Source organism: Phragmites australis, chromosome 3 (genome assembly GCF_958298935.1).
Source record: "Phragmites australis chromosome 3, lpPhrAust1.1, whole genome shotgun sequence".
Lineage (NCBI taxonomy): Eukaryota > Viridiplantae > Streptophyta > Magnoliopsida > Poales > Poaceae > Phragmites > Phragmites australis.
The window spans coordinates 550,998-563,241 of record NC_084923.1 but is presented as its reverse complement, the minus strand read 5'-3'; the positions used below and the strand labels follow the sequence as shown (position 1 = coordinate 563,241).

At 42.5% G+C, this 12,244-nt stretch overlaps 1 protein-coding gene across 3 annotated transcripts; it reads left to right on the top strand.

Annotated features, from left to right (window-relative positions):
- Window positions 1-6,457: 6,457 nt before the first annotated feature.
- On the top strand, window positions 6,458-11,538 carry LOC133911356 (SKP1-like protein 21). Of its 3 annotated transcripts, none has more exons than XM_062353565.1 (10): window positions 6,458-6,712; window positions 7,539-7,706; window positions 7,817-8,041; window positions 8,136-8,327; window positions 8,399-8,509; window positions 8,608-8,683; window positions 9,269-9,384; window positions 9,470-9,627; window positions 10,036-10,154; window positions 11,069-11,538. In XM_062353565.1, exons 2-10 carry the CDS (start codon window positions 7,671-7,673, stop codon window positions 11,083-11,085), a joined length of 1,050 nt encoding a protein of 349 aa, XP_062209549.1. In that variant the 5' UTR covers window positions 6,458-6,712; window positions 7,539-7,670; the 3' UTR covers window positions 11,086-11,538. The 3 variants fall into 3 exon arrangements, with proteins under 3 accessions (XP_062209549.1, XP_062209550.1, XP_062209551.1); XM_062353566.1 differs by having other exon boundaries at window positions 7,497-7,706; XM_062353567.1 differs by having other exon boundaries at window positions 6,459-6,712; window positions 9,284-9,384.
- The last annotated feature ends 706 nt before the right edge of the window (window positions 11,539-12,244 follow it).

Here is a 12,244-nt window from a genome sequence, read left to right as displayed (position 1 = left end):
GAACAACGCTTATGGTGTGCATGTATTTGTCATGAATTCAAGAACACAAGGATTATCCTGGTTTAGGCCTCCCTAAGGATAACAACCCTATGTCATGTGTATTTTGTTATCAGAGTTTATGAGCTGGTTGAAGGTGATATGCCCTAGAGGAAATCATAGAGATGATTATATCACACGTCTATGTTCATGTACTACCGAATAATGTGTTATTCCAAGAATGACTATCGTTGCATTGATTGGCAAATATGTGACTTGTTCATGAAACTCTTTGTTTATTTCATGATGTTATTCTTAGTCGATTCCTGTTCGTGTATCATTGTGATGATACATAAGACTAGCACATGTATTGATTGATGATCACGTTTCATGGATCATAGTGTAGAGATACTAGGTCAATAATGTGGATATTTATGTTAGAGAACATGATGTCAGATAGACCCCACCTTGAGATACTGCTGAGATTGTTATTTATGATGTGCCATCAGTTGTTATCTCAAATGATGTACCTGCAGAATTTTTAGACCTGAGATCGTCATTGATTCCTAGTATGTGTAGTGGCATACTTTGAGGCCGCCAAACGCTATTCCGTAACTAGATAGTTATAAAGGTAGTTTTCAGGTTTATCATGAAACATGTCATGGGGTATGAGCATTCAAGATAGAATTTGCCCCTCCTTGATAACGGGAGAGATATCTCTAGGCTCCTCGAGGTAGTTGGATTGAGAAAGTGCATGGCCATACCAATATGATTAAAGAGTTAATCATGATGAATCCACTACTTGATCGAGTGAATGGTCGAGCTATCACAAGGGTGGCATGTATCTCGCCTTGAGCTTGACTGGTATCGTGAGGTGAAGGGATCGGTGCATGTGTATATCAAGGTTCAGTCGATATGATCTTTTATGTATACTCGGGAGTCACTATATCCTGCTTGGGACCGCTATTGATTTCGATTTGGAAAGGGTTTTCGAGTCATAGCCGTTTGTACATGAACCTAACAGATCACACACTTAATGGGTTAGAACAAAATATGCGAATTGGATTCATATATGGGTTTTAATTGGATTGTGATCCATGAGAAGTTAGAGTCCTAAAGGGCTTCCAACGTGGGAGCCAATTGGCGAGCTCTATATAAGGATAGGAGTGGGTAGGGTGTGCTGAGGTTGAGCCACTCTGAAACTCTAGCTGCAACCTTCCACATGATCTTCCAAAACCCTAGCCGTGCGTGCGGTGCTAGCACATCGGCGTCCGGTATTTCTACCCAGTACGCATGGGTAACATAGAGGCGTTGCTACTATTGTGGCGCTGATCTTCTCGGTGAGTTGGTCGAGGAGCACGACCACCTGCTAGGAGTTGGTCAAGGAGCATGACCACCTGCTCAGAGTTGGTCGAGGAGTACGACCACCTGCTTGGAGTTGGTCAAGGAGCACAACCACCTGCTCGGAGTTGGTCGAGGAGCACGACCACCTACCCGGAGTTGGTCAAGGAGCAGGACCACCTGCTCAGAGTTGGTCGAGGAGCACGACCACCTGCTCGGAGTTGGCATAGAAGCACGACCCTATGCTCGGAGTTGGTCAAGGAGCACGACTACCTGCTCGGAGTTGGTCGAGGAGCACGACTACCTGCTCGGAGTTGGTCGAGGAGCACGATCACCTGCGCGGGGTTGGTCGCGGATCTGATCGAGAAGCTGCTCGAGGAGTTTGACGAGCACGACATTAGATCGGTCTACTCCAACTCTTCTTCTGCTGCACTGCGTGTCGAGCAGTAATGATCTATAATCTCCTACTAGCATGATTTCTTGTGTGAATGCAGAAGAATTTTTTTGTTTTAAGCTAGCGTAGCTTGCCCGTTCCCCAACACTGGTTACAGATGAATTTCACCCCCTCTTCAAATCGGGTCCTCCTCTCTTTATATACTAGAGAGAAGGAGAACTTACAAATGGACCTTTTCTACTGACCCATACTTTATCTAAACCTTCCACCTCTAGGCTATTTAAAATGGACGACGCACATGCCCCTTTTGTTCTGATGAAGTAGTCGAGCCCATCCCATCCGCTAGACACCTCCACGCATACGCCACCCTAGTTAGCCGGTATGCCCCATCCCATCACCGGTCTCGCACGCGCGCCTGTGAAGCAGTCTGACATGTCTGTGAGCCTGTCCCGTAATGTTTAATGCTACATGATAGGGCATGGCACCACTGCGCTGGCCACAACCTATCCACTGGGGAGGAGTGCCTAGGGAAGAAAAATACTTGAGTGGAAAGCATTTAATGATAATAGACTGGTCTGATGAGTACATGTCCCATGACCAGCGAAGGCTGGTGTCAGGAATCCCTTATGTGGTAAGAATCCTATCGCGAAGATATAGGCTAGTCACGTGGTGGGACCCTGGTCCGGGAAAGACTCTTCTGCCAATTGGATATTGGCTGGTATGTGCCCTCAGAACATGGGACCCTCATATTCTAGACACCGACAAGGTGTTGCCATTTCATGGTTAAAGATGAGCCATGTGGTCACCTCGTGTCTAAAGTGCGAGTCACGACAGAGATGCTGTGTTGCAGTAAGGTGTTGTCATTTTATGCTAAAAGCTGAGGCGTCTAGTCACTTCATGTCTAAAACACCATGTTCTTGTTTGGAGCCTTTAAAGGTGATGCTTTTTTCCTCAATGATAAATGATATTTACATAAAGTTGAGTATACATCTGATTGCATCTATTTTGCAAAACAATGTAAATAAAGAACTTGTGTTGCCGCATCTGTCCACTACCACCAGGACGTCTTGTATATAAACACAACCCAATCGATTCTCTACGCACATATCTCCTGACCTCGAATTGAATAGAGAAAATGGTGTATCCTCATCCTTTCGATGGCCCCATCGATCCACCACCTCCACACCCTCATTTAGACGTCTATGATAAAGATTTCTACGGGAACCATAATGCTCTTCCTTGCTCGTTTTGGCCACCATGTCGATATGGAGAAGATGTTGTAGTCCAAATTTATAAGCATTTCGGTGACGCAGGACATTGATTCTTCTATTGTCCACATTTCAGAGTAAAAATAATAATACTCACCTTCTTTCCTATTTTCGCAACACCATTTACTCATCTCATAATTTTTTCCAAACAGATGATTGTGGGTTCTAGCACTAGATTTACCCATGCATAAAACCACACATTCAAGAATATATCTGTCACCATCACATCGTAATTGAGGAACTACAGGAACAATTGTGCCAAGAGAGAGCTAGAAACGTAAGAAGAAGCTATATCTTGCCTCGCATGGTGGGTCAGAGGAACAACTGAGAGTAATATCGATGTGATCTTGCGGTAGGCAGAGGATTTAATTTCGTATTTGATGTGTAATGCTTTTCATACCCTAAGACATGTAAGGTGAAGCGCCGGTACACCACAAGGGATATCGTATATGCCATCGTACATTCGGTCGATATGTTTTTCATGCCATTGTTATGAAATGGTCGTTGTACGAGTAGTTTGAATAAAGATATTATGATAATAACAATAATATAGTAGTTTGAAGAAAGATAATTATATAACACCGTGAAAGTATCAATGACATAGCTGCCTATAAGTTACGTCTGCTCTTAGGGACGAGGCCCCTAGTCGCATCCGTCCTTGGGACCCTGCGACTCCTCTCTCTCACCAGGTTAGCTGAGTACATGAGGTGGTCTGGTGGAATGATCGGTCGCGCAGGATGTCCAACCGGCAGTAGAGTGGCATACTCATCATATGAGGGCTGTGTCCCTAGGAGTGGCGCGCTAAGTAGCTGCGATGCACTGAGCTCATCGCCCTGTCCGAAGATGAAGTTGTACTCAGGGACCTGAGTAACGTCCCTGCTAAGTAGCTCCTTGTAGCTACCATGCGCCTCTACGTCTCGGAGATCATCGATCACTGCACATGGAACAACGAAGAAACACATGTTAGCATCGATAAATCATGACATACATAACAATTTGTTATGCATGAAGCGAGGGTTGTACCTAAGCAGGGGATGCGATAACTCAAAGGACCTAGGTCCACAGAGTAAGGGTGCGTCGTCCCGTTGGTGGCGTAGAAGGGGTCACCGCAACTAGTGAAGGCTGGTCTAGATGTTGTGACGTCGTAATGGGGGTCAACAGCGTCGGAGAACAAAATTCGAGACAACATGACACTGTACTGGGGGTGACTTGCCCCGGTGAAGGACCGCCTCATAGTAGTAGGGGTCAAAGAGGAAGCTGAGGTCGAAGACGTTCTTGACGGCTCACCGGCGAAGTTCGGACGTACCGGTGGGTGCGGCGGTTTGGTGAAGGTAGCGTACGGGCGTGACGGGATATGAGCCGACACTCGTGGTTCCGTCGTAACGTTAGAGGAAAAACTGCAACTCATCGATTGAAAGACCTTGGCCATGCTCCGGATAATGAGGCCAAACACTGTGCTCATCTCTGCCCTTGGGACCTCACCGCCACTATCGAGTCACTGCTTCGACTCACATGCCTTGACATTAATCTGGCGCAGTATGTCCCTCTGCAAAGAAAACCTTCAGTTAATTAAACATTTTTTTACCATCTATTGTAGTAAATACGTACCTGCCTAGTGTTATTCGTACCTCAGGAGAACACGCATGATCCTTGTGCGTCGGGTACGTGTCGCACATGTCCGTCACGTGTCGTGGAAGCTCAACCGGTGTGTACGTGACTCGAATCCGCGTCTGAGGCATGAACATGAGAGGTACATTGCATACACCTCCTTAGAGTGTGAGTGATCCTCGCCAACGACGTGCTCAATAACTTGGTCCCATTCGTCAACCCATCGCTACACATCCAACGCAAAACACGTTCGTGGAATGAGCCCCCCTTTGTGTCAACCTGCAAAAACAAATATATGTGAAAATAGGTGTAGAAGAGGGTCATATGAAAATATAATTACAGCGTTACGCACCTGTGTATGTTGATAGGCACCGACCTAGCCAACTGTAGCGGGAACGCCTGTAATTTCCTGAACTGCTGCATCACGCGATGTGGTGAGTACTCTTCAACGTAGATGTCTAAGATGAGGGCGCAAGTTGTGAGCGAATCAAAGAGTGAAAGGAAGCGGGAGGGGGCCCATCGTGCTAAGACGTAGGGCCCTAAAGCCTTACGAAAGGGCAAATAATCTAGGTGCACACAGTAGAGAGCATCTATTGTAACCTGACATTTTTTCATCTCTAAGGCACGTTAGTATTTGTAGCGACACACTGTTAGGTTAATCTTTAGGCGTACCATATATACCAATGTTTGTTGTCGTCATCTATTTATGGTTAGGGTCCTTTCGCGTAGCGAGTGAACCTCATGTCCCTTTAATGTTTATCAGCGTATGTAACATTCGTGCTGAGTTCTATGCTAATAATGTTTTATAATTATAATTATTAAAAAAATAGATTTTTCACTAAAAATTACTTGTAAATTTTTTACATCAAATAAATAAACAAATCTCAATAAATTTACATCGAATCAAATTTTTTCCAAACAATAACCACTGTCGACAACTAATTGCATTACTAACATTTCTCGCTGAGTGAATATACATTATTTTTTGAATTGCCATATACAAAAAAGTTAAACTAAAATAAATTAAGATTCTATATATGCACATATTGCATGTTCAGTGGGAAGTACAACATGTCGCCCGCTGAACGAGCGACATGATGATCTCGCCCATTCGACGAGCGAGTTTAGCGGACGAGATCTTCCTCTCTTCGGTTATTTAATTTGCTAACTACCGAGATCCATAAGATCTCGCCTATTCAACGGGCGATGGTAGGTTAGATCTGCGATTTTTTGAAACAGTCGTGTATTCTTAAAAATATTTAAAAAAAAAAAAATCCATGATCCTATCCGAGAGCGATAAGACAAGAGACCAAACCATCTGGCCCAAAAAGCCAAGGCCCAACAGTCTATTCAGCCCAAAATCACATTGGCCCCAACGATGCCTCCTCGCCTCAGGCTAGCAGTAGCAGCCATGCCAGATTCTACTAACATTTCTCGCTGAGTGAATGTACACTATTTTTTAATTACTATATATAAAAAAGTTAAATTAAAATAAATTAAAATTTTATATATGCACATATTGCCTATACAACATGTCGTCCGCTGAACGAGCGATATAAAGATCTTGTCTATTCGATGAGCGAGTTTAGCGGACGAGATCTTCCTCTCTCCGATTATTTAATTTGCTGACTATCGAGACCCACAAGATCTCGCCTGTTCAACGGGCGACGGGCGACGGTATGTTAGATCTGCGATATTTTGAAAGAGCTGTGTATTCTTAAAAATATTTTAAAAATAAAATATATAAAAAAATTCCGTGATCCTATCGGAGAGCGATAAGACAAGAGACCAAACCATCTGGCCCAAAAAGCCAAGGCCCAACAGTCTATTCAGCCCAAAATCACATTGGGCCCAACGATGCCTCCTCTCCTCAGGCTAGCAGTAGCAGCCATGCCAGATTCTACTAGATAAGGAGGAGGCGGCGGCGGAGTCGCTTCGCCTCGCCGCAGCGGCCGTCTCCTCCAATTCGTTTCATTTCCCAACCAAAACCTGACAGAGAAACCGCAGGCGTGTACTCCCACCAACCAAAAAACCACACCTTTCCTCGCCGCCGGGGGCCTCCTCGACGCCGCCGCCGCCGTAGCTGGTCTCGTCCCCTGCTTCCTGCTCTTCGCGCCCGCCGGAGGTACGCCCCGCGGCCAATCCCTTCCAGCGTTCGTGTGCGGCGGTATCGTAGTTAGGGTTTTGGTCGGCCTCGCCGCGTCTTTGTGGGCTTATTGGATTGGTAGGAAGCGCAATCCGGCCAGGGTTTGCCCCCGCGGCGTCAATCTTTGGTTAGGGTTTATCCACATTTCGCCGCTCCGGGGTTGTGATTGCGTGCGGGTGTGTTTCTCCTCCGAGGGTGTTGTCCAGGGCTCGTCGCTTCTTGTCTTCTTGCTTGGGATGGATGCGGATAGGTACAACAAGCCGTGCCTGTAGGCTTTAAGGGTTCAGGCATCTTGGTTACTCAAACAAATGGGCCCCTTGCAGAGCAATTTGTGGCGATTAGGGGACGCGAATTTTCATATTTGGGATCATCTGTCATGATGCAAAAATTACTTCTTTCCCTTCGTTGGCACTTAACCCATAAGATTACTTCTTTGGATGACTTCAACAACGCCCTTCGCACACAGACAAGTTAGTGATGTTTCACATATTGGCCATTCAAAGTGTGCTGTTGAATGCACGCATTGGGTGCAAAAATTATTTCTTTTGTATCTATATTTTTATTGCCAGCATTGTGTTCGTCTACATCCATACTTGAAATTGGTTATTCTGCAAGTTTGCTTTCTTCTTACATTGCGGTCATGTCATATTTTGTTTCACTGAGATTACTCAGCCTATGTAGTTGGCAAGCAAAATCCCATGTAGGTTAACCAATAATGTGCTTATGTTGAACTGTGTTGATGAAGCAAAAGTTTTATTCACAGATTTTGAAGGCGAAATAAGGGATACCCTGATTTGTTCTGCAGGATAAAGTTTGCTCATTTACTTGCTGGGCAGTGGGGTGCCTGGGTGGTGGTATACCAAGAAAGGAATTTCTTGTACATTTTATGCTGTATTTAACTCTGTTATAATCATTTTTCCTCTGGCGTTTTGCAATAATGTCGGAAAGCGAGTTAGCAGTAATAAAACCAGAGGTACGCCCCCCTGTCCATTTCTTAGCTGCAACAGTTTTATTTTTTAAAAAAATTGAGGGAAAGAGTGGATTATTTGGGCCTAGCCTGAGATTATTGGTGAACCCTAACAGGCGTTGAAGACTTATATTTGGCTTCAGTGCTTTGATGGTTCCATACAGCAAGTGGAGGAGGAGGTTGCCATGTTCTGCCCTATGATATGTCAAGAAATAGTGAAAAACGGCACAGGGCCTTCCAAAAATCATGCTATTCCTCTCCCGGAAAGAGTTAATCCGGCAAGTTTGAGTTTGATTCTTGACTACTGTCGGTTTCATCAGGTCCCTGGACGTTCAAACAAGGTCTGCTGCAATTTATGATTTGCTTGTAGATCTGATTTATTGAGTCTATATTTATTCTCGCATATCTTAGTAGTGTTTTCCTTTTATTTTGCAGGAGAGGAAGTCATTTGATGAAAAATTTGTTAGGATAGACACAGAAAGGCTGTGCGAACTGACTTCTGCAGCAGACAGTCTACAGTTAAAGCCACTGGTTGATCTGACTAGTCGAGCGCTTGCTCGAATCATTGAAGGAAAGACACCTGAGGAAATTCGGGATATTTTTCATTTACCAGATGACTTAACAGAGGTAACAGTACCATTTATAGTTTTAGATATTGACACATTCAATACTTACTATTAAAATTTGCATGCAATCAGGAAGAGAAATTGGAGCCCCTAAAAAATATAAACGATGATCCTAGGATTCGCTTATTGAATCGATTGTATGCAAAGAAACGGAAAGAGCTCCAGGAGCGCCAGAAGCTAAAGGTGACTTTGATTGATTCTACATGTTGTGTTCAATGATATTTTACCACTTCAGCCAGTTCATGTTTTATGTTAGATTCTTAAGTTCACTTTATTTTCAGGATGTTCAAGTACAAGAAGAGCAAAAGGATGAGAGATCTTTGGATGAGATACTTTGTTTTATAAATGGGGATGGAGGTATAATTACAGTGAGTTATATTGACTATATAACTTATGTTATTCTGTTCACCATTTTGACCGTGAAATTCTGCAGTGTTGATGAATACTGACTGGTCATAAATTTATCTACTATGTATGACCTCGATAAGTAGCTACAAATTGGTGCTCAATACAGTAATACAGTGAGGGCATATGATTATGGTTGGGTCCAGAAGAACTGAACAATAATCTCTCATCTCGAGCTTTTGTAGCATCAGGGTTTATCGTGTCCTGCATTTATCTTTTCCATCAAGTTTTGTACCGTTTAATTGGAATACTGTTGGACTTAGATTAGATACTGTCACGAGAAAAGAAGCATTCTGAACTAATACTGCAGGAGCATCTAATTATTTTATGACGTTGCATGATTGCATCTTCCCCCTTTGGTCATGTACAATAGTTCTTTTTTCATTTTTTCACTTCCTAAGATTCCCTTCTGTTGTACTATTCACAAGTTGTTACCTTGGTCAAATTTGGTAACTGTTTCAAGTCAGTTAAACCAATATCCACACAAGAATTTGCTCCATGAGCTCATTATTTTTTATATTAAAAAAATATCCTTAGATGACTTTTTGACAGGTTCCGGAGGTGGAAAAACTGCCAAGAGTAAGAAAAAGAACAAAAGAAGGAAGGATAGTGCTAAGAATCCCCCAAAAGCTTACCCTGAACCTGTAAATAAGGTTGGACTTCCTAACTTTTTTTCCACTGCAGTGTAATTCTTAATAGATTATTGTATTTCTTACATGATCTATCTGGAGGGTCTAGGAGGGAGCTGGCTGTGTGGTTCCATGCAAAGCGGATAATGGTAATATTTCTATACTTCCTTGCCAAAGTTCAGATGTGCCAGATGATGTTGAGTATGCCTTTGAAGATGCTGACCTTGATGATGGACTTGATCCTGCAATGAAAGAAGAGCTTGATAGGTGAGGATATAAGATATGTCATGGGTACACTCATGTAGGCTCTTAGTTTAGTTTTGATTTTTGCTGCGTTGGCACATTCCTTTCTTCCAAAGTGTTACCTGTTGTGTGGCTCTATTTGCGCATACTAGCTTGTTTCTCATTTGTTTTAAAAGCCTGTATTTGTCCCTGAATCTTTAAAGTTTTGAGATGTCTAGAATTTAAGTTTGAGTTTTCGATTGAAAATGAAGACTTGTGCCAGATACTATAATCCATGAAGCTCAACTTCTGCTAGCACTTGGAGTTGCTGCTTGTGCTCATCATTTGCTCCAGGCTGTATTCAGAAGGCTATTAAATCATTTACTGTTGACATGAATGGAATAGTGCCCTGTATTCAGAAGGCTAACGACAAGCTTCATTTTTAACATGCAGAGAAGTGGAGGACTTTGCCAGGAGGTTGAATTCGGTTTGGCCTGAAAGAATGCATTTTGGGCAGGACAACAGAATTGAATCACATATTGGTGGTAATTGTTCGCTGCAGAGATTTTCTGGTAAGTTTTTTCCGAACAGAATCTTTTTGGTGAAGTTTTTTTTCCTGTTAGATTAGTGGAAAACCTTAGGAAGGTAGGAATTTTGTTCGAGGGGATATGGGGCAAGTGTCAAACATTGTATGCAGAAATAGTTATGTTCTGAGATTTGAATGTACCCTGCTCTTTAAAGATTAAAATCGCACCAGTTTTAACTTTTATGAGACTTAGCAGTTAGCTCTGCTAGTTCCTAGTTCAGACTTTTGGGCATGGTTTGGCTTCAGCAGTGCATCCTCTGTATTAAGGATCGTGTTTCACTTGACTAGTCTGTTGGCAGAGGTATCATGTATTCAATAGTCTGTTTCTCATCTAGCTTTTGTTTCGGTACAAAAAAGTTCTCTTACGAAGCAACTTATATTTATTTAATGTTCACTAATAGATTAACAAAATAAAATATTTTGGAGATCTCCATTAAATGTACTTGTAGCATTTTTTGTGTATTTTTGGGGTGCTCTTTACCCTGGGATCACCACGCTCTAGGGTTGTGCTTCGTTAGTGGAGCATGAATGACCATGCTCTAGGATAAACTCATTCCATTAGAGGGTGAAATATGTAGCGCGATGGTGGTTATTTCACAAATCACTAGAGGATCCCATTCAGTCCACAGCATTTGATACATGGCCCATGGAAGAGCCTGTCCTGCAACACAGTATTGTTTACCTTTGATGTCCTAAGACTTCATCTGTGCTATGTCAGCGACATCACTGTTTAAATGATTAGAAGGATAGACTGGTACATCCTTTTCATCCATTCTCCAGTTCACCTGGAAAATAATGAACATTGATTTGGCTGCATAGTTTTCCCTGGGTGCCTATGCTCTTTTTGGGTAAGCCAACTGATTCGTATTTAATGATTTGATCTTGTTTGCATTTGTGCAGGGTTCAATCACAGGTGACTGTTAAGCTGGCAGGATCAACCAGCAAAAGCAGAGGAAATTTGTGCACATACAGCTGCGAAGAGAGCGAAGACAAAACTGGCCACCTGACACTTGAGTGACTGCTTGTCGAAAAGCCTTGATAACTCGGAACCAAGCATCCGTTTCCCTTGACCATTTTCTGGGCAGGGGGTCGCCTCGTTGAGATGAAGTATAGCGAGGTGAAAAAAGGTGAAATCTTCGCTTGCGTTGTTTCTTTGGGAGCTATAGGGATCTGTTGACTCGTTTTTCCTTTTGCTGTGTTGCCAATTTTCCTGAATAGAGTGGTGAGGATGGCAGTTGGAATTCAGATGTGTCTCATATTGGAACAAATTCTGTCGATTAATTGTATCTTGTCTTGCACATAAAGACGTGGTTTCTGTTTGGTTCCTGGAAAATCTGAGTCTGGAATATACCTCTATGCATCAGACTACATCTGCCCATCGATGGAGCCCACATGATTGCATACAACTACGAGAACGTGTCTACGTGTGCCTACATGATCAAACTTGTTTGCTCTGGAAACCGACAGAATTGTAGCCCAACAACTGCACCGAAGAGACAAGGCCCATCGCCAACCCATCTTACAAGTATAAGATTGTTCTAGCTGCGACAAAATTGGCATGCCTAGATTTATTCGGAAGTAGAACTATTGCCTACTATTCAATTTTTGCTTGTGATGAATTTTGACGTATGTGTACTGTGTTATTGCCTACTATTGAATTTGGGTAGCAATTTTTTGCTTGGTAATTCTCGAACCTTCTCCAAATAGAGTCAACATACCTTTCCTTTAATATTGTCCCTTTATAAAAATCAATATTATTTTATTTGTTAATGAACTATAAATAGTGCATGTGAAAATTTTATAAAGGTGGATAGATCAACAAGATCAGCCCTGTGATCCTTGCATTTTCTCTCCTTCAATTCCTTTTCCACACACAAAGGTTATAGTACCTGTAAAGAGACTGCCTTCAATTCTGCAATCTATAAATATGTATTATTCCAAATATTAAAGATTATATATACATATACATGTAGTAGTCTAACATCATTTTTGTGATACACAGAAGTTATATGAAATATGATAGAACTTGTGGTTTAGTGGACTTCTGTGATATAATTTCAGTGATCCATCCACTAT

Bases quoted from the DNA above. Each gene is read 5' to 3' on its own strand.
- LOC133911356 (XM_062353565.1), top strand. From the start codon at position 7,671: ATGTCGGAAAGCGAGTTAGCAGTAATAAAACCAGAG. The intron at 7,707-7,816 runs GTACGCCCCCCT...GAACCCTAACAG, and splicing joins TAGCAGTAATAAAACCAGAG to GCGTTGAAGACTTATATTTG. The intron at 8,510-8,607 runs GTGACTTTGATT...CTTTATTTTCAG, and splicing joins AGGAGCGCCAGAAGCTAAAG to GATGTTCAAGTACAAGAAGA.